This window comes from Pagrus pagrus (genome assembly GCF_965226575.1).
Source record: "Pagrus pagrus genome assembly, chromosome: 9".
In the NCBI taxonomy this organism is placed as follows: Eukaryota; Metazoa; Chordata; class Actinopteri; order Spariformes; family Sparidae; genus Pagrus; species Pagrus pagrus.
In genome coordinates, this window is record NC_140193.1 from 6,341,608 (window position 1) to 6,367,575 (window position 25,968).

At 40.7% G+C, this 25,968-nt stretch overlaps 1 protein-coding gene across 2 annotated transcripts; it reads right to left on the reverse strand.

Annotated features, from left to right (window-relative positions):
- Positions 1 to 26: 26 nt before the first annotated feature.
- LOC311262519 (carboxy-terminal domain RNA polymerase II polypeptide A small phosphatase 1-like) lies at positions 27 to 25,552 on the reverse strand. Of its 2 annotated transcripts, XM_084361972.1 has the most exons (7): positions 25,157 to 25,552; positions 14,848 to 14,996; positions 10,394 to 10,495; positions 6,147 to 6,203; positions 4,302 to 4,394; positions 2,806 to 2,991; positions 27 to 2,688 (listed from the first exon to the last, which is right to left on the reverse strand). In XM_084361972.1, the coding sequence occupies exons 1-7, from the start codon at positions 25,227 to 25,229 to the stop codon at positions 2,560 to 2,562; spliced, it is 789 nt and encodes a 262-aa protein (XP_084218098.1). In that variant the 5' UTR covers positions 25,230 to 25,552; the 3' UTR covers positions 27 to 2,559. The 2 variants fall into 2 exon arrangements, with proteins under 2 accessions (XP_084218098.1, XP_084218097.1); XM_084361971.1 differs by lacking the exons at positions 14,848 to 14,996; positions 25,157 to 25,552 and adding an exon at positions 11,109 to 13,686.
- Positions 25,553 to 25,968: the final 416 nt, after the last annotated feature.

The window sequence follows — 25,968 nt, forward strand, 5'->3', positions numbered from 1 at the left end:
AAAAAAAGTTCTGTAGTGACATATGACCTGTTTCAATAAAACATGCTTTATTGATGCAAGGTAAAAATATCTCTGGTTGTCTTTTTTTTCCTCAATCTTAACATTTTAACAGCAGCAATTTAAAAACTTGAAAACTAAACTTGAAACAGTTTCTTAACTTGAGTCACAACGTTAATAATACTCTTGTTGCATACAGTAAAAAAAAGTTAAATCATTATTCAAAGACAGGTTATGGTTTTTCACATATTTGTCAAAGTGTCTTTCTTTAAAATCTTAAACCGATGTAAATACTCACACTGACGCAATCACACTGAAACCCACACACACACATTCAAATATACACACTCGCTCCAGACTGAGGCGACATCAATCAGGGCTCGAACACACACATTTCCCCCGTGAAACTGAATATACAGAACGATAAGGCGGCACACTCAACTGCATCAATGTCTTACGCGAAACATCTCGGATTCAAGTTTACCGATAGGAGGCATCGAAGTGTGCTTTCAAACGAAACGTCAGGCGTATTTAAAGTTACAGTCTCACATAAAAACAGTATTGCATCATTGACGAGCTGAACGCTGTTGCGGCCGGTTCAACTAAAAACAAAAAAAGGTAAAATAACATTAAAACCAATTCAGAACAATTGCCTAAAAATCCTGATATACTGTATGTACAAAAATAATCTCAACATTTCTGCAGTGGTGTGAAAGGTCCGATGTGTGTGCGCTCATCTGTTTTCTTACTGTCGAGCAAGAACTGTCCAACATACATCATTGTATGTGTTATAATTAGGGGTGTCACGAGTCTCCAAATCCACAATTTTATTTGACTTTCAGTGTTTAGGTTCTGTTACTTTTAAACCTAGACCCAATATTTACATATTTTGTTTGCAGATGATTCATATGAATTCATTTGGAATCAGTCTAATAGATCTCCGCAATGGCTGCAGTGTAACCCTCTGGGGCAACAGCGACCATCTAAAAAGTGCTTGTTTTTGCCGCTCCCAGGCGAAGGTTGTTATTTCTAAGTGTCCGACAACAATATGGAAACAATTCCTACAAAGGTAGGAAAAGGAAAAGGAAAAGTCTCCCTCTGAGATCTCGCGAGGTGGGTCTTTACAGTTGTTCTAGATTGTCATAATTAATTTTATAGTCAGCCATGACTCTGGAAATACATTATTGCTGGTAATTCCTTGAAGCAAACTTTCTCCCCAACTCTGAATCATGTTTCCATCATGTCTTCCTGCAACAACTCGACTCTTAAGACCAGAACAAGTAAATCTAGGAGTTTGCCTTTAAACTTTTTCATCACAGACGACTATGCCATGTGTAAAGATCGACAGATCAATGACTTCAGGCCCTGACAACTTCCAGTCATTTCCACGTTCACCTTCTTCTTTAAAAATAAGAGTCACTAGATGGCAGAAGGCTACTTTACAATCACAGCTGGAGTTTCTTCATCTGCAGAAAGCCACCGGTGGACACATGACGAATGTGTGCCACATTCAGGTAAGTAGGGAGGGGAGGAGGAACAGAAATACTGAGAGAATCACCTTTCTTGTTTTTGATTTCCATAATCGAAAATCTGACGCTCATTTCAACCCATTTTCATTTTAAGGATTGAACTTGTGACACCCCTACTTATAATTAGCTTTTTTCAAGATTTGTTGGTATGGCAAGTCAAGGCTGGTTTCTTGTGACTGAACTGTGCATAAGATAACATAGAAAAGGGTTATTACAGATTACAGATATAGATTCCAGTAATATTAGTGATGAAACCTTCTCAATCATCTGTAATGTAGTGAATAAAGACTACGAACAAAGGCAATCCACTACTAGATATGGTTTCCTTTGATTTCTGTTCGGCTTCTTTTCAATCTGAATCAATAAAATATCTCTATATTGTGTTTTTGAAGCCAAACTTCTTCCACATTACTTTCAAAGACAAACAGTAAGTGCTCAGTATTTGGAACACATCAAAAATATGTTTTTTTTGTAGTGAAATGTGTCACATCGTGTTTTAATTATTAAACTATTAAACCATAATTCTCTAAAGTTAATGATTGTCTTTTTACTACAAACACATTTGGCTGTTTTAGGCAACAAAGAAAGAACGTTAATGGGATTTAGAGGATAGTCGTCAGTGACTTGTTACAATGTGTGCGAGAGCTTTAAATACTATTACGAATGCTACGCTGCACTGACATGAAATGATTGATGTGGTTCGTTTGTAAAATGGCACGGAACAACTGTTCACACGATCTAGGTTTACAGCACACATACAAAGGTCACTGCTGTCACATAACGACAACAACAACACACTAGCTGCACTGCAAAAGATATCTACAGAGGTCATTGAATCTCATATTCAGTCTTTATCGAGCGGATTTCTTTTTTATGCAACAAGAAGCCGTAAGAATACGAGATTGAATGACAGGCATTTTTTGCAGTGTGGTCCTTGTAGTTGGAAGCAGCGTGGAGCTTGCGGCCCACCAGCCTCCGTGGCCCCGTGACGACAGCTGCTGGTGATTAGTTTCCTCCTAATGTCCTGCCTCGGTTAACTTGAAGTCCTCTGCTGCGTGAGAAAATCATAGATGTCATCTGATTTGCTTAGTCTCTCAAAGAAGGGGATAAGATCGAGGAGCTCAGTGTCTGACATGTCATCAAACCAGGACGCTACAGGAACCTGGAGGGTTGGAGAAGAAAGATACAGTGGATTTAAAAATATTTAGTGAACAAAAGACAACTTTTTAAGTGTGTTTTAAAGAAATGCGTTGTAGGGGAATAAATATAAATAGCATACTGCGTTGTCGGGATGGAAGATGTAGGAGGCCGGGGAGTTGTCGATGATGATGACCTTGTTCAGGTCTCTTCCTAAACGGCTCAGGTCTTTTACGTAGTTCCCTTTGTGAAAGACACACGATTCCCGGAAGAGGCGGCTCCTGAAGGCGCCCCATTTGTCCAACAGGTCCGACACAGGGTCTGCGTACTGTTGTAGCAGGAAAAACCCAGAAACAAGCTTTAAACTTTTCTGAGCTACATATACATGGTATTTTATTGATATAGAGAATTATGTATTGGTATGTTAGTTTAAACTGTTTTTTTTACATAACTAAAACAGACTACTAAACTAAATGGCAGAAAATAAGCAACAATTTACAGTGTGTTTTTTTTTTTTTTTACACAAGGCAGGTACCTTGCAGGTGAAAAAAACATCATTATTATCGCAAGTAACAAGTTGAAATGGTGAGCAAATAGTTCCCTGTTTACACCAGCAGATACACAGCAACATTAATATACATTCATATTCAAGTGTTTGTACAACTGAAAAACTTAACTCCAACATTAAAATTGTTTTTAGCTCCATTTTTGGTCTCCACCACCAACTTTCGAGGAAAATGGTCAGCAATGACCACTAGCTAGTTGCTAACTTTGTCTGTTGTTTGATGCTCAGTAATGTACATTGAGTTCTTAGTTTATTCACTAAAAACAACTGACTGCTGAATCTGAAAACCACTTCAGGCCAAAAGAATGAGATGAAAAATTGTTGGGTTTTGACATTGACTTCGCAACATGTGTCTGTGTTAGCAAATTGTTTATGTATCTGGCTAGTCTTCCCACTCTGTGTTTTGAAGAGCAGAGGGGACTAGCCTCTCTATCATCTCTATAGCTAAATTATACATTATACATTAGTCTACTCATGTCATGGTACTTAAAAAAAGCTGTTTTGTGCATTATCTTTAGCTGATAGTGTTTTATTTTTTATATTAAGCCTTTTAAAAATTGACATTATGGCCTAAGAAGGCCATCAACCAACCTGCATCAAATTTCAACGCATAGTTTAAGCACTGACGTATGTGTCAACCGTAGACAAGTGATATCTGCAACATTTAATCTTGGACATTTTCACGAGACGGGCGTCTGATTTCAGACGATGTATGCTAAAATATATCCATGATACTGTCATGTGCTGCAGCCCAACCTGGCAACTAAAACCTATTTAATCAAGTATGAGTGAGTCACTGAGTTATGCTTCAAATGCTTCGCAGCGTTAAGACTGAGGTTGACACAGTTTGGAGTAAATGTTAGAGGTTAAAATGTCTGACAGGTATCATAAATATATCTTTATGTGTGAGCGTGTATGTGGAAGGTGACACTGGGCAGCTTCCAGTAAGCATAATGTTTTGAAACAACAGGTGTCACTTGACACATCAGGTCAGCTTGTGTGCAGCCTGTCTGCTAGAATTAGGTCAATTTCAGCTATAAAATACACAGAATGAGCAGCAGCAGCAGTCTGACCTTGGATAAACTGGCGGTGAACAAAACACACTCGAACAATTCTCCCATCCTCTTGAGGAATTCGTCAACGTGGGGTCTCTTTAACACATACACCTGGGGTGAGACACAAAAAGCAAACAAGTATGAAATCCACAGTTGTTATTAGGAATATGTTCAGGAACCCAAACTACTCAAGGGGAAATATGTATAAATAAAGGAAATGGTAATTCTGCTTCTGACCCATGTGTCCAGAATATTAAAGTTAGGCTTTTATATATTATATAATTCATATAATAGTCACCAAACATGACATATCTGTCATTATCAAGATGTCATATTGGATGAAAAGTGATAAAATACATTTTATGGTGTTAACCAGCGTCTGCACTGATTTTCTCTACCATTAAAAAGGTGCAATATGTGCGAATTGGCCACCTGTAAAACTCCAAACAAAAAGGATGCAGCATATCATCAGATATATAACTGTTAACTGCTGCTAACTGTTGCTGCTGTTAGCTGGTTAGCTATGCTGTCTGCCTGGACTGGGAGCGCGGAGCACCAGGGGAGTGTTGGTGTTTAGGTAACGCCGCAAACGCAAGAGCTTTTTAACCACTGGGAAGAGGAGGTTTTCAGGCCCGGGGTCGTGGGGGATCCAGCAGAATTCTGCCAGTACAGGGAGCGTCACTAGAATGAGCACCGGAACTGAAGCCGGGTGATCAGGCAACAGAACCAAGCTCAGCAGCCTGGGTCCAAGACCGACGAAGGCTAGTTTGATAGGGAAAAACTACAGAGGTGATTGACAACAGCTCCAACCAGCACCAGACTCTGGGGCGGCGAGGACACCAGGCAATAAGTGCAGAGGCCTGAACGAGGGTGACAGCGAGGTCAGCCCTGGGGTGCCAGGAGCCAAACCCAGCAAGAAAACCCCCTTGGTGTTGTTGGACAGACTGAACACTACAGTGACTCACTATACAAAGTGGTATTATGAGGCAAGACGGGTCGGGGCTAGCTGGTTAGCATGCTAACTTCAATAGAACAGTTTTTTCTTCATTCTGTTCATTTATGAATGTTTTAAAGTGCAATTCTTACATATTGCACCTTTAACATTTTATTTTATATGTTGATGATTCCATGTTGCTATAATGATGTCAAATACTGCAGGAAAGGAAAAGAAAACACCCCAACAGGTCTTTACATCTACTTACACTAAGATGCTGGCAGCCTTGTTTCTGAACCAAGTCATCCCGAATAGGCCTTCCCCACTTTAACAAGCCTATCCTGGATTACTTGAAACAGACCCAGGCCCTTTGGACAACAAAGCTCCTGTGTCTTCTGGGAGGCCCAGCACAACAGCCTGCAGTGACCATTAAACTCCTGCAGGGGAATAGTCACTGCCGTTCCCCTGCACCAATAAGCAGGGCATACATAATACGCGCCACAGTGTGAGATTGATGGCCTGTGATTTCTGAGAAGCCTGCCAGGGTTTCCTCATTTCGTCAGGCCATGGAAATAGCCACCTGCTGCTTGGAGCCGTCAACAGAGCGGGCCACAGCACTGTCAAGTGTCTGCAGTGGTGTCATGGAGGATTTTTTTAAATTTTACTCCTTTAATTTTGTGTTTGGGAGCTCATTTTCAGTTCATAAAGGATCTTATTGGTCAGATGCTGATGGTCAGTGCACATAAAATGGTGCTCTGTCAATCCTGCCTGCACATTTTTTTAATACACACATCTTTGGGGGTTGTGGCAGGAAGTCTAGCAAGTTCGTAGAAACTTCCATGATGGCTTTATGCTTTGACATTGTGGTGATGTGATTGAAGCGACATAAAAAGGCAGCAAACAGTCACTTAAGCATATAAAGTGCCTACCTGGTGAACTGTTCCATCAATCTCCACTGGAATGATAAAATCAGCATTGTTCACTGGCTGTTAAAAACAAAAAGAAAAGAGAAGAAGAAACGTTAAACACACAACGAGACTCGCTGAAAAGACTCATAGAGCCGAGAGTGGTAGCAACAAATCTGCAGTGGAGATGTGTCAAATAGACACCAAGACGCCACCTCACTTTTAAATAACACAACACTGTAAATAATACGACTCTTGTGACTTCCATCATTGAAATACAGGCACTACAGAAAGTGACAAGGCTCGTAAAGTCGTCAGGATTTATTAAAGCCAAGTCTCACACCTGAAATGTATTCTCAAATGTTAGTATCACACCATGTGTGTTCTATATAAGGAATAACACCCTGGCCTAAATTGTTATACTATGAGGTAATGCATGTAAGACAGAACAAGTTTAACGTCAATCTTAACCAGAAAGTTTAGAAATAATGCAGTCTTTTTCCCCAGTGTTGCAGGCTTATTGTGTTCAGTCCTGCACCTGCTGGATCAAATGTTTTGTATTTGAATAACAAATTAATGGGAATAAATTAATAATTTCTTCTGATCTTTCGTCAGACACCAAGAAACTGGGCACAAAGATGCTCGAAGTCCAACTACAGCACATTTTTTGGTAGAAACGCAGCTTTAAGTTCTGGTTGATGTATCTGTTAGTCAGTTCAATTAGTTTATCAGCTGTTTGTATGATTTATATTTGTCACTGTTGGTGCACAGTATCAATTTGCAATCTGTATCAGGACGTCTTATCTGGATAAGGAAAAAACGCACATTGATGCAACATGTGAATGTGCTTTGATCAGAGTGAGATCTATCTGCCTAACGTTGCAGACTGTGGTCGATGTAAACGCAATCCGTACAACATAATGGCATCCGAACACAACATAGCCTCAGCGTATTTGTTTGTAACTCACATAAAAAGTGTAAAAGGGGTGTTAGTGTATCTATTGTCCTATGATCTGTTACAAAACATTTAAAAGGTTCAGTTTGCAAGTTGTTGAGTTATATTTTTATTCCAAAGTAATTTTTTTCCACAAGGGACGATCATGCTTACCACAATTGGATTGAATTTTGTTTTAATTCTGCTATAATACTCTAATATTATATATTATACTTATATTTCAATTTTAGTCCTACATGATGCCACTGAGGAGCAGAACTGAAATATAAATGAGTTTATGATTCTTTCTGCACACAAGATTACACACTGTTTAAGGCCCTGCACTGTATGATTAACATTTATTTGTGGTTGTAATATCTGTGATTGACATATTTGCTTAGGTGTCCTATTATTTAGAAGCATTTAAAAATAAAGCATCATGAACTGAGAATCATATTATCATTTTCTTTTATTAATTTTTCCCCACTAAAACATGTCTAGGGGGCCGCACCAACACCCAGCCTAAATATAAAGACTCACACAGCACACTGGCTTTCCGCTGCCTTTCACATGTAGGCGTCTCCAAAACTGTGCTACCTAACTCTATTTTTAGTATGTATGTCAAAGTAATAATGAGTTTTATTATCCAGTTTTATTATCTGACGGAGTTCACAGAGTCTGACCCTGTTTACACATAGCTGGTGGCGATATCCAGTGACATCCTTCAGAACAGTCTGTGACCTGAGACGGACTAAGACACCACATGGCATTCATTACATAATTTGTCGTGACACAGGAGCCTTGACTTGTGGCATTGATTACTTTGTTCACCGAATGCTACCTTAAAAGGCATCAAACTGATCAAAAGGAAGCCAGTTATTTGTGGGAACAATGTAAAAAGTTAACATGTTCATCTGAAATCTTTACTTCAGGTATATTAACACTGGTTTATTCACAGTTTTGAAGTTGATGTTGTGCAGAGACTCTTTTTTTTTTTGGAAAAGGTGTTTGCTTCTCATTCCTGGAAATCAGATTGTAATAAAGTTTTTTACATCTCACTTGAATCGTGAAACTAGAGCACCCATGAAATGGTTAATGTAGGCTATAGGTGGCACATGAGCTCCGTCCTGTAAGATAAAAATAAGTCATGTGCCTCGTAAAAGTATACAAAATGATGGCGTGCAAATCCTGTTGCTATTTTGCGAGGCCTGCTTTAGCTTGGCAAGTAGAACGTTTGCTTTGACACTCAATATCAATTAACGTCTTGATTATTTGTGCATATTTGCAGAGACGACATTTTAAGTTATTAAAAGCAAAAGGTAAAAAAAAATAAAAATAAAAGGCTATTAAAGCCATTTATTTCAAATCAAAGAAGTTGATATAGAAACTGATTTGGAAGAACGTGCGTATGATGTCTACAGAGAGTGAACATATCTAAATTAAACTTAACATTTACTTACCCAGCATGCTTTAATGGCCTAATGGCAGCATTCAGACAGTCACGCCGTCAGAATGTCATTGTTACTCACTAAGACTTTGTTGCGTATGATTTAACTGAGAACTATTTATTTACTCCGATGAGCTCATTAACATCTTGATGCAAAAACGTATTTTGAGTGTGCTTGGGATGACAGTGAAGGTGCAAACTCAAAGCTACACTGTACTGCAGTGATTGTATACATGCTTCTCTAACGTCAACCTCTCAATACTTAAGTACATCAACACGTCAAAGGGTGTAAAATACAGTTACTCTATTTTTTTGGTGTCAGATGAGAAGATTGTGAGGATATAGTTGTAACCAGTCAGCTTGGTTTAGAACAAACACGGTAAAAACAAGGAAACGGCTTGCCTGACGTTGTTTTCGATAATTTCCATTATTGGGATTATTTTAAATATCATCACGAGTAACTTGAAAATGCCATTGAGCTTTTGGATGTACAACTGCATTAAAAAAACATGGCTGAAAAGCTCAGTTTGCCCCATTGTATTCCCCACCACACCCATCTCCATGATGACCATCTACTTCTGTTCACTGAACAGTTTGTTTTTCATGTATGTTCGTAATTGTTTCTTAACAAAATGTAGGATTAAGTGATTCCAGTATGTTTCAGCATCATTTTAAGAGTTTTAAGCAACTTTTGATGATTATCAGGATAAAATCATGAATCACAATTATTTGGATCGGAACACAGTAAACCACTGTGACATGAAAATCATCCCATGTTTACTCATATTTATATATATATATATATATATATGTATATATATATATATATACACATACATACATAACTTTTTTTGGGAGCACTAACTTCCTGGAGGCTCTGTTGGTCGTCTCATAACCTGCTGGTAAAACTCCAGGAAGTTACGGCTCTTGTCCAAGAAATAAGCATCATGTGCCATTTTGTCACACCCAACTGGCACAAACCAACACTGTGCCAGTAATAAACCCAGGTCAGCTCTATTAAAACATCACATTGATAATGATCTGTCTTTATTACAAGAAATCACAGTGTTCCTGGAAGAAAAACATTTATGTGTGGGATGTAATAATGTTAACTCATGGGGGAAACCTTCAGACCCAGAAAAAAAAACAAACAAACAAAAAAAAAAGACTCTACTGCGACCTCGCACAATCTAGGTCAAACTTTTTGCACTGCTGGACAAATCTGGACAGTCTTCACCTACTTTAAAATCACACTTTATCTATATTTTCATGGTTTTATTAAGTCTTTACCACAGCAAATTCCTTGTATGTGTAAACTTACTTGGCAATAAAAGCAATTCTGATCCAATTTCATACTGTTTTACTTTGTTTATATGTGGCAGACCCCGCCACCTTTCTACTGTAGCTTCTGTAGCTCTTATGTTCCTCTGAGAACAGCTTGATTATTCAGTTATGGAAAATAAATCTATATTTCTGAGTTTGTATTATTACGTCGTTGATATTGTAAATATTACAATTCAGTTTTTTTCCTTTGTAAAACTACATAATGCTCCTTTAAGGTTAAGTAGGATTTATATACCAACAGGTGTCGGAGAGCAAATTGTTATATTTCTATACATGAGATCAAAACTAAAGAAACAAATTTTGAAGAGGGTCCACAACATAACAAGTCCAAGTACATAGTCCATAACATAAGTATTAGCACCTGATACTGATATTTGATCGGACTGATCCCAGCTCTATATTTGGATGAGCTCGCTCTCAGTATTTTTTAATGAGAAACATCAGTATACTGTATGCATGCCTGTGGTTAATAACCTGTTAATGATCCCATGAAGACTTTAATGAACGTATCACTATGAGAAAGGCGGTCACACCGGCCAAACGTACCTTAAATGAACTATGCACTAGGGTTTCATCCAAATCAATGACGACACAGATCTTCCCCGCGTCGTTCGATTTCATCCGTGGGAGCAGCGGTTTGGCTGGAACCTGAGGAGAAACGCAGAGTTAAGACCTAAAGCTCATTTATTTCAAAACGCTCTTTTAGCTTTTAAAGTCCAGCTGCCATTACATTTAACATGAGACATTACCATCTCGTTTTGTCGTGTGGGAGCTCATTGTGTGCATGTGCGTGTGCTTTTCGTCACTTAAGAGACTGAATTGTGTTGCGGTGTTTCGGGCTGAGGGGTTTACAAGAAGCCTACAGCTGCTGCCACGTTGATGGAGCATGTAAGTGCCACCGCGCTGTGTACCGTCCGTCAACAAGTGGTCGGAGATCGGTGTTTGTTAATGTGATTCTTGATGCTAAAAACAAGTTGGCATGACCCCGACGGGCCGCCTGTAACACCGATGCATGTGTTTGTCCGTGTAGAGAACAGCCGCGTGATGATAATGGCAGAGCTGGAGTTTGACACAGATACCGCAAACAATCTGCCAAGCTGAGATCTGCTGTAACTTGTTCACTGCCACAGTTGCTAGTACAGTCCTAATGAGTGTAAAAATAGAGCAGCAGTATTGACAGATTCACCTCAAACACAATGATTCAAAGTTTCTCCCACACGTCAATTAAATCTCTCAGCTAAGGTGCAAAGTCGTATAATACCTGCTCAATCGGGGGAACGCAGTAATCGCATTCGCACGGCTCAGAGGATTCATCGTCACTCGGCTCCTCTTCCGAATCCCCGCTTTCTTCGGCGACAACGCTGTGAATAATGTCCAAAGGAGGTTTTATGCCTCTTGAAATTTCACTGAATCCGCTGTCGTCGTCTGATTCTGGAGCTTCTTCGCTGGTTGTTTTTTCCACAGCAGAAGAGCAGTCGGCTAAAATCTCACTCAGCTCAACAACGTCAGTTATTTCAAATCGGACAGTTTTGCATTCCTCTGGGCTCGTCTGTGAGTCGGTCTCTTCCAGGTATAACAGAGCAACTTCTTTTTCAATTCCTGAATCATCCCCATCAGGTTCTCCACAGATTATCTGATTGTATGATCCATTCAGGGCTTCAGACGACTGAATGCTTTTAATCTGATATAAGTAATACTCCTCGACGCCTGGCTCACACGACTCTTCGTCCTCCTCATGATCTACAAGTGACCAATATGGCTCCATTTCTGAACTATCAATAAAGTCTTTGTCTTCAGACTTCTCCTCCTTGTTGTCATCTGTAACAGTTGTTATGGTAGAGGTTTCATCACCAAGAGATTCATTGTTCTGGGCATCGGAGAGTTCATCTTCGTAAGCATCTCCTTCGACAGAAATGTCGTCCGCACATGGCGCACACATATTCTCCCCGTTGCCAGAGGGCAGGCAGACCTCGACATCTTCTTCATCACAAATTTCAGAAACGTGGTCGTCAAACTCACAAGTTTCCTCATCTTCCTCTGCTTCCTCACAGTTCTCTGAATAAAGGGCGTCTGATTCACTTTCTTCAACTTCATCCTCTGCCAAACACGATTCTGACTCTACAGTCCAGTCTTCAGGTTGTCTCTCCGACTCACACGACCCACAAGAGGCATCATCTCTCTGACTTGCATCTTCCTCGTTTGTAGTATCTTCAGGCGCTTCTTCAGGAGCATCAAAACACGTTTCAGTTTCCTGTACCTGAATTTCCTCATTGACTTCTTTACGTTTGTATGCATTTTTGGCAAGCTTAGAATGAACTTGGTCGTCGATATCTCCCCCGTCGAAGCAGGAGATGTAACGCTGTTGCTGCGCAAACGCGTGTCCGTAATAGTCAGATCTGTCGAACAGACTGAAGTAATCGTCAATGACGAAATCAACGGTGGACATCTTCTTTTTGTCCTCATTACTTCTGTTAATATCGCTTTGCTCTATTTCTTCATCGTCTTCGAAAGATTCCCACTGCGTCTGCTCATCACTTGAATCTTCCTGCGTTCCTTTTTCTGACTCCCCCGATGAATCAGAGCAGGGGAGTGAAGGAAGACTGCCATCAGGACAAGTCTTGAAGGACTTGGTTTCGATCGAAGAGCAATCAGAGGCGGCGTCTTCTTCAGGGCAAAACTCTGAGTCTTGCTGTTGGGAGTCATCAGAGTAGTCAGCTTCACACATTTCACAGTGATCTGTGGACATGTCAGCTTGCTGGTGTGTCTCACAGCATTCACTCCCGAAGAAAACATCGTCACTTTCGTCAAAATAAACGTGAACAGGTGCGCCAAACTTTGAGGAATTTACATCCTCCGATAACTCGGACTCTTCATAAATCAGCTCCGTTTCATTTTCGTCTTCTTGCTCAGACGGATAGCTCTCATCATCTTCATCATCATCAGTTTGATTTAGATTTTCGTCACAAAGTTCGGTGCCACAGTCCAATAAGTCCTCTGAATCAGAGATGTTGGGTGTGAAATGAGTCATCTCGCATTGCTCAGAGTCCTCTGTTGATGCGTCTGGCTCAGAGTCAAAGCACTCAGGCTGCTGATCGGGAAGCTCGTATTGTTGCAGCAGCTCGAGGTGGTCCGTGCACTCAGGTATGAAATCAGACATTTCACACTGCCCCAAACCATCGCAGTCCACTGCCAATTCGTCCGAGTCAAAGTCGAGCTGTTGATCAGAGGGCTTACATTGCTGAAATAATTGGAGGTGTTCTGCACAATGTTCGCAGCAAGGACTACATTTGGAAGCTAAGCTATGATTAGCACAGTGCTCAGGGGACTCGCAAGGTTTAAAACACTCACGGTGTTGAGCACATTCATCGAATGGTTGGCTTAACCCAGAAGTCTCACACTTATCAACGATGTGGTCGGAGTCAGAAAATTCATCACTTGTTGAGTATTGCTCAAAGCTCTCAGAGAGTCCATTGCAAAATGTGCAGGAAGAGTCCATTTCTTGGCTGACAACAGTCTGATCAGTATATTCCACAAGGACTTCCATGTCAAGTTCAGCACTTCCCTTTGAAGAGCTGCTTAAATCTTCTGTTTTGGGAAGAAGCTGGCATTGTTCAGCAAGCATGACTTCAGTAGACGGCTCCCCTTCTCCGGAGACTTTACTTTTCTCAGAGTTTTCCAGATACATCATGAAGTTTTTTTTTACTCAGTCTTGACTTTGTAGAAAGGTTTTACTCCACGCATTGGTTCCTCATCCTGCAGAGTCTGAGTTCAAGTGAGTGGCAGGTAACTGTAAAGGTCCATTCAGAGTGGAAATCCACACGGCAAGTGGGGGGAGTCACTGAGAGAGCCACAGGAGCAGCATGCACGTTGACATGACAGGTTGTCACAACCAAAACTGAGCCTAGCACTTGACTCAACCCCTCCTCCTTTGCCAGAGACCAAGCAACTTATTTTGGGGGCTTGGAAAGATGTGACAAATAACTTCTAGAATATCAAATCTCTATAAAAGGCTGAACCGAGGCATTAATCTGAAACTGACACCTGAGAACGTCTTGACCACTTGATCCTCAGGCCACAACTGCCAGAAGTCATGTTTTTTTCCAGGAATACACTCAGTTTATCTAAAGGCAGTATTGTCAATTGTCCAAAAATGAAGAGTGGTCAGTCACTGGTGGACTATCAAGCACTGTCTTAGCATAAGTTAACATACTAAGCATGCATATTTTTTCATATTCAAACAAGCTTTAACAAGATGTCTATTAATTAATTAAAAGTAAAATGATCGAAAGAAAATTTGTTTCCAACTTTTTTGATAATCTAAAAGCCGTTTCAGTCATTTTCAAGTAAAAATGTTCAACATGTGCTTGTTCCAGATTGTTAAATGTGATGATTTGCTTCTTTTCTTTGTCATATGTGACAGTAAATCAAGCGTCTTTGGGATTTGGACTGTTGGTTGGATGAAAGGAGGAATTTTAAGACATTAGTTTGGGTTCTGGGAAATTGTGATGATCACTTTCCCGCAACTTTTGACATTTTACACACTAGACATTGAAGTGTTGAAGCCCTAATTTCTAAAAATAAACTCTTATGAATCCAGGGAAGTTTAAAAGACTTCAAGACCACATTCTCTCAGTGCTGACGCATAAATTACATCAAAGTTTTCGGCTGAAAGTCAAGGGGCCTCTCCCTCGTAGCTCACGGCACATCTACAGTACCCGTTCTTGGATTTCCCAGTCCACCTGTGTAACCATTTCCGCCCCTTCATGTGACGTCCACTTTATCTTGATGGATGTCTGAACATGCAGTACTTTTCAACACGGCTGTACATTACTCACCAGCCTTGGAGAGATGCGCTTGTAAACATGAAAAGCTCGGAGCCAAGAAAACATGTGTTTTAGGAATCACATGGCTGTCGATCGAGCTGAACACGATGAGGGGAGGAAAGAGAAAGTGGATATGACAAGAAAGATCGAGAAAGGGTTGCCGTTAGATTAACTTACTTTTGAAAGAGACCCGTTTTCTTCGACCAGGAGGGGGGCATTGTTTTTTAGTGGAGGTGGCTCTGACTCTTTGTGACATAAACAGCAGAAGAGACTGTGGAAAAGGCCTCTGCTGCGAGGCTTCTTCGAGGGGGGGACCTGGGAATCACCTGGAACAGAACAAGAGAAAAGAAACATATAACTTTCATCCTGTACCAACATGACAGAGATGCATAGTTAATAACTTATTATTTCCTGATACTGATTGCAGTATTTCCACAGCGGGAAGTGGGCTAATATCGACCCTTAAACCTCGCTAAGTGGAGCTGATTAGGACAATTCTTCAATTATACTTTATATTTTATGTTTTTTTAAAGATACTTCTACTTATGTTATGTAATGTATTGAGCTTCAGCCCTTCTGGTCAGGACATGATCCTTGTCCTAACGTTAGCACTGGCGCTCATGCTGGGCTGGTCCATCTGATCTGTACATCCCACTCAGCAGGAGTCCAGCTGGTCTGTCAGCAGGACCCCTACCGTGAATCGACAGGTTGTTTATTGCTCGCATATGGCTATTTCAGCCGTGCAGCCAAAAGGTTATAAGACATTGCATAACAAAGTATAGGTGTACATTTCAGCCCCGAAAATAGTCAGGTGAAGACATCCTCGACCAGTTTCGCTATCAAAGTAGATTTTGTTGTTTAAAATAGCAAGAATTTGCCCAAACTGAGGAACATAACGACTAGGAGCCAGAGAGAGGGCGTGAGTTTGAACCAAGTGTGTTTTATGAAGAGTTAACAAGCTTCTTCGATCGGTAAAAGAAAGAAACCTAAATTCAGACGGTGTATGGTTGTATTTTTCAGTTTAATAAGGAAAACAGGTGTAAAATATTTCCTTTTATTCATTTTTTGTGTTATTTTGTTAATTTATAAGACAAAAAACCAAACGAGCTTGTGAAACATAGTGAGCTCACTGCTCACACAGATCTCCGAGCTGAAACGACGAGTGTATTAAAAGACGGGACAGGCAGGCGCTAGCTGGTTAGCTTGCTATCTTCAGCAGACATCTCTGCAACACAGACGTCTTGGACATGACAGAAACTGTTATTTCTCACATTCTATTAAATTAAAATTTTTGGATGATTTTAAATACAATTTCTGGCCATATCTTACATATTGCACATTAAATTACTTACTTTTGTGATCACCGTGCAAATCAATCTCACAGAAAAGGCATTAAAAATACCATACAGTCACAGTGATGATGTATGATGTTGTATGTGGTGTAACAGGCCTCAGCAGGGAAATATTCATGACTTGAAAGAACAGATAAAGAGTTTAATTGATGCTACCATGAAGTAAAATCACGTTAGAAGCTGCTGTCAAAGGTCCTGTATGTGCAAGCTCAATATATTTGCATCGTCGATATCCAAGAATGTGAAAAATAAAACTTTATTATTTTACAGACAGCAGTTTGAGCCTGAATCCTCCTTACAGGTCAGGTCAGATGTCTGCCTGACACTGCTACAGCGTGTTGCGACAACGTGTTGCGACACCGTTTGCATTTTATCCGACCCGTGTAACAACAGCTACTGGCATACACAAGTGGTAGAAACCATCCCATCAACTGGTGTCGGAGTGATGAGAGCTGGTGTTCTCAAAGAAAGAAAAAACGCAGTGACAAATTGGCTGAGACTTGATGGCCAGTCAGAGCTGTCAGCTAAGGCATTAGCATGCTGCTCAGACAAGGTTAAATCTGATGCCTCGGTGTGGGGGCGTATCACGAACCCGTCAGGCTGCTTTGGGTGTAAAATGTGGGATGATTGATAAAGTCGTTGGGCAGCAGTGGATGCGTTTGTTTAGGAGTCAACACGTGGAGGTGCGAAAGACTGAGAATTGGACTTCACAGTTCAGAGACATGTAATGTGACTTGAAACATGATGACTCAAATGACTTGTCTGTGTTCATGTTATGTTTGAGTAGTTGATTTAATTCAGCGGGATGTTTATTCAAAGGGCGAGGGTTAGCACACATGCAGCCGAAGAGCCTGAATCTGTTCAGACCTGAGATACTCTGCAAACAGACGGACAGCAAATACTTGATGGTGAAGAAATTAAGATATAAATAAGGTTAAATAAAGTCATTTGTTTTAGGTTTTTATTGCATTTTTTCACCAAGTATGAATGATTATAATACAAATTTGATTCATTTTCAGACTTTTTTGAATAGGTTAAATAAACTGTCCAATAATATTACTATCAGACAGGTATGTTCGCTCAACTTGACTTAACACAACCTGTGACTTGACTTGATTTGCCCAAGAAAAAACGACTTGGGTCTTTCTTAATACTTGGACCAAATGACTTGAGTCACATGTCTGCTTGCAGACCTAAACTGTACGTTTACTGTTGATCTGGATGTGGTAAAGTCTTATACCAAACAATCACCAACAATTAGTCTAGGTAAACTCTTTATTAACCACCATAGACGTGTAAATATTGGGAGAGAAGCAAGAGGGAGGTCAGACATCGGAGAAGCAGTTGGGGGGAAACAGCGTGTAGAGCCACGTGAATATTTTCACATCTAACGTGTTTATTTCAACCAAACCAGAGTTGGTGATTGCTGGAACAGTGGAAAGACAAACCGAGAAGGGGTTTATTATGAGTTTGAAGTGTGTTTTACAGCAATAAAATTACTGTTTCTTCAAAACTTTGTGGCTACTTCTGGTTAAACATTAAAAGTTTTTTAGTCGTCTAACAAAATCAGGTGGTCAATTTAAAAACAAAACACAAACTGAGACATATAAACCCCCAAAAAGAAGACGAAAACACTTTAAATATGAACATAATGACTCAAAAGCCATAACACATTGATCAGATTCCTTTACATACTGTATTTATCTCAACTATCGCAATTCTAAATTATTAAAGAACAACATGTATTAACTTTTCAGTTTGGCCCAGTTTCAGCTTCATCCCAGAACAACCCGACCTACTTTCCAGTGTTGTTCAGTATGGCTTCAGCCTGTTGACTACTTCATTCAACTGGGGCTGAAAGTGCACAAAGCCCCTGGAGAGTGGTCATCACGGCCTGGGCGTGCTTGTTGGGACATACCTCTGTTGGTCCCTAGATGAAAGGTTTGTGTGCAAACACGTGTGAAGGAACTGGGCAGGTGAAGCTCGTAGTCTTAAAAAACATCACGCTGCTCGGTGCATTACCTCTTCTGACATTACATATCGGAGAGCTTAAAATAGCCTGCCAGAGCAGCTGCTGACAGCGGTTAATGATGAGATTCTATGTATATATTTAGTGCCGCATACTCTCACCAGCCCATAAACAGTCACAAACAAAACCTCGTTGTGTCACCTACAACTCACAGCGGGACGCGGCCGAGCTGCGTGTTTACACCGGACAGAAGGAGACGCTTCAGTGCAAATTAATTCAATTCAATCGGCGACACCGTATACTCGGCAACATCACGTCATCCCCAAAGCCTCCTAACCATCACGTCTATATTGCAGATGTCAACATAAACAGAAACCCGGGTTGCACAGATGGCTCCGGCTCCTGACAGAACGAGGTCCAAAAAAAGAGAGTTCATAAAGTTCAGACAAAAAGCTGCTGGTCTCACATGGTCTCCATCATGCTGTTAAAGATAGATAATGTTTCGAAAGACATTTAGGGTGGATGAAGTAATAGGTAAATTTCTAATCAAACGTTACATATTCAGACATTTGCATGAAAACCATTTGAGAGACGGGAAATAAAGGGGAGATATTTGGGAAATATTAAAGCATCTTTCCTGGAGAAAGATAGATGATTGTGACAATGTGCGTGTGACAGAGAAATGCAAAGTGACAACGGTGAAACTTTTCTTTCTCAATTCACCAGATTCTCCTTTGTTCAAACTTTTTTGACACACATTTGTGGTTAGGAGTCAAAAAAACACGACCACTTGAAGAGGTGTGCAGCGTATCACTGTGTGTCTGCTATGAGCCTACAGTTGCAGGAGAGTCAGTTAGAAAAGGCTCGTGGAGAATAAAATTAATTGTTTAAAAGTAATTTCAATACTTGATGATCTGATTTAAATCTCATTTGAAATGACAAAACTGGTTCAGTGTCCTTGTGATCTTGCCCATTATGGGATATTGTTTTGCTTACTCCTCAGGAAAGGCAACAACAAAAAGTTATTGGAAACAGGTGGGCTGAGTGGTGAAGAATGAGGACATGGCATGAATATTTAGGCCATTTACATTTACAATCAATTCTAAATTAGTTTTTTTTTTCTATCAAAGCAAAAATATTCACCTTATTTCAAAAACGCAGATGTAAAAAGTTGGTCAACTTCCTGTTTTTGTGCCACACTTCCATTCTGTCGCCAGAGCTTACGGAGCTAACTAGCTTATTTGGAAAGTAAGTAAGCTAAAAGCTAGCAGTGGTGCTTTAAGCTACATGCTAACGTCAGCATGCTGGCACGCTCGCAGTTTTTACACCCTAATGTCGAGCAGGTGATGTTGACTGTGTTCAGGAAACACGATGTACAGCCGCTGCTGATGGAAATGTAATTAGTTTTGCAGATATTTGGTCAGAAACCAAAATGTATTTTTGATCACGCGAGAGGAAGTTTAAAAGGATCACTTTAATTAATGTGCGTTCCAAATGTAACGGCGATCCATCCATCCAATACTTTTGAGATATTTCAGTCCGGACCAAATTGGTTGGATGGACTTGACCAACACGGCCGTCCCTAGAGCCCTGCTGTTAGCGGGGCTAAAAATAAAGTGGGAACGTGACATGGGTGTACACATTTCCTCATCGTTATGGTATGCATCAAGTTAAACACATTAGAAAGCTATGAAATTGAATTAGACGTGAAGTTTTACAAATAAATATGAAACACGTGGTTATGGGTGTAATGGTTCTGAAACCAAGAGCGAAGTAAAAGACGTCCGTCGTCTCGACTCGAGCCACGGTCCCGTCTTCGGTGTCATGATTGGGACGGTAACAGGCAGATAGCTGGAGGGGACGAGGATGCCAACTGAAAGAGTCGGCCAGCGGCAGAGTTAAACCAGCAGCCTGTTCAGATGATCAGACCACTGCTTCACTTTATGAGCGCTACAGCTTTCTGGTTAGTTAAAACGAAAATGAACAACGATTAGTGTCAAATTGTTGAAGTGAAGATGAGGGTCGAGGTCACAATTCTGTTTTGATTTAAACAGCTATACCACTGTTAGACTATTGAGTCTTGATTGGTCAAAGATCAATAGATTATTAGTTTTAAACTGTGTCAACTGTCATTTACATTTTCTTCTTCTTATAAAAGATGGTTTATGATATCAAGTGTAATATAACATTCAATTTGGAACAAACGGAGCAGAAGGGATCTGTAACAGACTGTCCTCTCATTACTGTGTTTCTGTATTTGAGGTGGTGCGTCCTCTCCGAGTCAACCTGAGGCTCCCAGGAGGCAGGAGGTGTTGGAAGAGTTGTGCTTTTGACACTGATCAGTTCGCCTCACTGTGTCGTCTTCACAGAATAAGCTCAATTCAATTTAAAAACTACATTTTGACTCCCCCTGGTCATTTATGAAGGCATCAACCAAATGTGTCGACAAAAGCAGACTGGAAGGCGAGTCTGAAGCTCAGTCCACGCTGCCTGCATGAGCAGCACATGACAGCTGCGTCGCTCAACTACTGCTGCTAACATGCATGTGTGTCCACACAGGCGGCTGCAGCAGTGCTTCACAGTTTGCTTCTGACGATCAATTAAGATGATCGAGTGTTGAAAGAGAGAAAGAAAGACAAAGACAGCACACCAGAAAAATACTGCTCTTCACCTGTTGTGTGCATCATCCACAGATAAAGATGCTAAACTGTAGTGAAACACGGGTACAGATTATTTTCAGGTCTATTTTTGCTGAGAGCTGCACGTGACGTGGCAAAAAAAAAGGCAAGACTAGAGACGATGTGCCGCTGCAGCCTCGCATTGTGGGTTGTGTGGCTGCTGTAACCTGTTGCATGCAGGATGTTGCACCACCTACGCAGGCTCTGTGGACCTGGTGTTAAAAAATACTGGATTTCAGCACATGGTCAAAGCACTTGAACTCTGCGAGGGTGCATTTACATGTGCAGTCAATACAAGGTGAGGTTTGGATCCTCATCTGTAAGTGGGTCACCTACATCTTCATCTTGATGGCACGCTGGACCAAGGACAAAACTTTTAAACCTCTCGCTCGTCTGGTATTTAAGAGCTACACACACTGACGGTAGTCCTCTGAAACCTGATTTTAAAGACCTCTCCAAGACTATAAACCTAGTTTTACCAGAGTAAAACACACATAGCCAGCCAAGTTTGAGCAAGGACGCTCATTCACACCATTTCCTTCACTGCAATTCACCACACTGATGTGACTGCACCTCGATTCATTAGCTGCACCTTCTCCGCTCTCCTGCTCTTTGTTTAATCGGGTTCAGGTGTGCAATTAAGTAGCAGGAATGAGTAAGAAGCTGAACTGTACCGCCGCATTCCTCACACCTCCCCATCCAAGAGGCTCAGACACTGATAATGAGGTTACAGCATTTCCGAGGGGCAGCAACGACCTCGCGCCACATCAGCATGTTTCAGCCTACTTAGTTGAAAGCAGGCTTATCTGAAACCCGTTCGGTTAGGCATGCCTCTGCTGCTATTCCTATCCAGACGCAGGAAGAATGAGGCCTCCCGCGGCCGACTTTCTGCCACTTTGACACCTGATATTCTGTTACAATCCGACAACTTGCTTCACACCCCCGGCCGGAGCAAATGGCACGGTGGGTTTCGAGCGCGACTTCAGGTCAGGTCAGATCAAGATTTAGCCCTTTTTTTTTTTTTTTGCAATCGGAAAATGTCCACCTTACAGTCTGTCTCGTGTCCAGTGACAAAAAAAAAAAAAAAAAAAAAGCGGTGTAGCTATTACAGTTGAAGTTGTTGTGCTGACTTCAGCGAGAAGGAAATATGTCTCGGTGGTGCAGAAGATGATCTGAAAAGAATATAAACTATAAATATACATTAATTGGAGTTTTAATATGGCCGTGAAACTTATAATCGCGCAGAAGAGACACGAGATCATAAATATGCCACCAAACATTAACTGAAACATCAAGGAACTGTGATGTGGAGAAGGTTTGAAGACTTTCCAAGACATTTGAAAGAAAATCTGCTTAATTAAAAGAGTCTGCAGCTGCTTGTAAATCTAAAAGATGTGAAACTGAAGACAGCTCCCCCTCTGCTTTCTCTCCGGCCCCTCTCTTCTGGACAGCAGCCGTGTTTTGGACTCATGACCTCTTGGACAGGAAGAAGTAACCCAAGAGCAGGCTGGTGTCGGCTTATGCTGGTAAGCTGGACACTGCCGCCACCTTCTGGCTGGACTCAGTTAAGCACCAGCTGGATTTTCCCTTCTTCATCCTGCTTCCTAACAAGCTGCAGCCCTTTGGGAGACGGTTCGGTTGTCGATTAGTTATTTAAGGAATGAATTAACTCCTTTTCAATCATTTATTTAGATTCAATTGATAAGGGAATACCACAGCAGGAGGGCTACGGACTATTCCTTAAACTAGTCCTTTACGTCTTTAAGCGTGGGAGGAAGTCGAAGCAAAGTGTCAGATCCGTGTGCTCGGTACCTTTACGACAAAACAGGACGGCCGAGGGCTTCTTTAGGTACCGTCCACAACTTTTGATAATAGAAACGTAAAAATAACCGTTCTAATGTGGAAGTAACTGGACTGAACCGGACCGTGTGGTAGAAACGAGGCGTAAAACCACAAGCACAAACAGGCAGATCAACTCTGTAAGGAGACACAGCCAACCACTGAGCCACTGCTCAAAGCCTTCAGGCCTCGTTCATGATGGTGCAAAAAAAAAAAATGAAGCTCGTATTAAGCAACGTCTGGCGTAATAACCTTTACTCAGCATTAGTACTGAGGAAAACAGCAGCTTGTGCAATGTGATAGTGAGATTTGTCAGGGGAAAAAAGATAAACTTAAAGACGAGTGAGTCCAAAGAGATGAGCACCGTACTCGTAAGAGTCATGGATTCATTAGAGGATACTGATAAGCGTCTTTACAGCGGGCTGAGATGCTGCAGCTTGATTTCCACCGCAGGTTTCATGAGTTCTCTGGTGCATTTCACGAATATTTGTTAGTACAATTATCCTTTCTGTATGTTCAGGAAGCCTCTAATAGTCCAGAACTACTGATAATAAGGAGAAGGAGAAGGAGAAGGAGCCACACTGCTGAGACCAGTGGTGAAATGTGACTAAGTATATTTACTCAAGGAAAGTCATGGAAACATGCACAGTTGATTGCACAATAATCGAAATCACAATACGGCCAAGTGAAAAATCCAAATCACAAATAAAGGTAAAATGTGACAGTATAATAATGAAGCAGTGTAGTGCTGAAGATGTCCTGACCTACAAATCCTGTTCTCCAGATGCAAGAAACAACATGTTTGGTTGGCACAGACTCCAACAAATGTCACGCCATCATGACTTTCCTTTTTTTCCCCAGTGAAAATGAAAATTGTGCTGCAAAAATCTAATCATTCCCACTAATCGTGAATCATGACGCAATATCTGTTCAAATAAATCACAAGACAGAGCACATGAAGAAACTAGCCAACAGTAAATGCAAAAGCAGCTGCAACAATAATCAGTCAATTGACAGAAAATTATAGAAAACTATTTTAATAATCATTCGCTGCTTTTCCTTTTAATTATTTCAAGGATTTTAATCTATTTATGGTCATTGTGCTGCTGCTTGGACCAAACAAATAGGGTGAAGGTGTCACTGTGGACTCAGATAATCAATCAAAAATAATCACAATCAGGAGATTTATCCATTAAAGGCACACTGTGTATCTTGTGGAAGAAAAGAGGTAATAATGGAAACTCAGAAATATTTATTTTTCTCATAAGTGAATAAAAAAGCTGTTCTCAGAGGAGAATAATGTCCCCAGAACACTGTTTGAAGGTAGAAAGGTGGCAGGGTCCGCCACATATAAACAAAGTCAAAAAGTATAAAACTGTGTTGTCCTTTAAGGTCAGTTTGTTTATTTAGATTGTTTAAGCATAAAATCAGTCAATGAAGATCTTTCTCTTCTGATTAAGACCTTGTTGTACACGGGTATTTTTGAAAACGCATTTTTTTCTATCCTCCGCTGTCAAAGAATTTCCCGTCCACACCAACGGTATGAAAACGGCATCTCTGAATATCTTCGCGCTGGCAGGAGTTTTCCAAAAGCGTCATTTTCAGTGACCTGAAACACTGTTTACGTCTGTACAGAAGCCAAAACACAGAAAAAGCTGAGTTTTAAGAAATATCTGTGTACGTGTGTACAGAGCCTAAAGTTTCTACACCAAAACTACATAATGATCCTTTAAGGAAAGTAATCATTACTTGCAGTCTCATACAAAATAGTTAAAAATGAACATTTATGCACGATAAATAATATGTTACGGTCACAAGGGACATGTTTCTTGATGTTGGACTTTAACTTTGAATACTTTCAGTACATGTTCCTGACTATACTCACATACTTTTACTTAAGTAACATTTTGCAGGACTTTAACATGAAACAAAGTATGTTCACATGGTGTTAAAAGCACTTTTGACTCAAGTAAATCATTTGAATACAGACTATTTAGTAACACCGGTGCTTTCCAGTCCCCACAGTGACACAACACGTGGCCGAGGCTGAAGTTGGCGCATAAAACATCCACTGTATCATCACACTGTGTCCATTAATGTAAAAACACCTCCTAGTGAAGACAAAGTGCTGCAGCGGCCAAAACAATAACAGTGAGCTGTCACAGTGACCACGCCCCCTCCGGACACACACACACACACACACACACACACACACACACAAACTGTCGGAAAACACGGACACACAACCAACATGTTGGACTTTTTCTTCATCACATAATCTTCCAAATCCAAAACTTCTTGTACTTTTTTGTTGTTGTTGTTGTTGTTGGACTTTTGGAAAAACCCAAAGCAGCTGCGCATGACTCCGGCCTTCCTACCCGCCCACACACACACGACACCCGGCTACAAACTGACTGAAACAACCGGTGTTCGCGACAAAAGTCAGTGAAGGACGCAAGAAGTGTAACAATAAAGCGGAACCGACGGTGTTAAAGCTGCTACAGGCTTTATATCGCGGTGACGCACGGACACACACACACACACACACACACACACACACACAGCTGTCCTGTCCGGTGTCATGCGCAGCTGGACACACACACACACACACATAAAAAGTTGCAGCAAAACTTTTGTCCCAAACTCACCTTCATCACGACGAGCCGCATTTTCCTCCTCGTCTCTGGTTACTTGCGTGATTATCGACGGCGAGTGGTCCATGAGATCCGTCACTCAAACAGCGAGGACGTGATTAAAAATGTCCGAGGAGTTAAAAGACACAAAAAAAAAGAAAAGAAAAGAAAAGAAAAGAGAAAAAAAAAACAGAACAATTATTTATATTTCGCCACTCCCTGTCTGCAAACTGTCCGCATACTGAGCGTCAAAGTGAAGAAGAAGAAGAAGAAAAGGGACGCTGAGCAGAAGAAGAAGATTAAAAACACGCGGTGTAAAAAGTGTTAAAGGTTAAAACGTGTTCTGGGAAAATAAAAAGGTGTTTTGTTAAAAAGTTGTCACGTTGGAGAAGTTCATCACGCTAACACGGACCTGGACGGTTTCAAGGAAGCCCCATTCTTAAAGCCACAATGCAGGATGTGAAGCTGCTTCACACAGCATCACCTCAATGTAACGCGGTTTACTCGATTACTTATTTATTACTACTTTTTTTTTTTTTTTTAAATGTCGTGGAGACATTGCAAAGAAAAAAAAACAGTATTTTATTTTGTATTGTTTTATTTTGAGTGGGAATGAGAATTAAAGTGCATGAAACGTGTATTTTACCACAAGTTTGTGCGTCTAAAGTGGATTAATTTCACTTTTCTGGAGTTTAATTATGACTTTTTTTTTTGTTTCTTGTGTTTTTTAAAATGAGTCCAGGCTGCACTTTGACTGAGACGGTGTCAGCTCACTGGGGGCAGCCTTGAAACCGACCGAGGGAAAAAGAGGAAGTTAGGGACTGTGT

What these genes read in the sequence shown, in the direction of transcription:
- LOC311262519 (XM_084361971.1), bottom strand. Translation starts at nt 13,535, where the DNA reads ATGATGTATCTGGAAAACTCTGAGAAAAGTAAAGTCTCCGGAGAAGGG. An exon ending in GCGTTCCCCCGATTGAGCAG is followed by an intron (nt 10,496 to 11,108) that starts GTATTATACGAC and finishes GTTTCTCCTCAG; the next exon opens with GTTCCAGCCAAACCGCTGCT. An exon ending in TAGTGCATAGTTCATTTAAG is followed by an intron (nt 6,204 to 10,393) that starts GTACGTTTGGCC and finishes TGTTTTTAACAG; the next exon opens with CCAGTGAACAATGCTGATTT.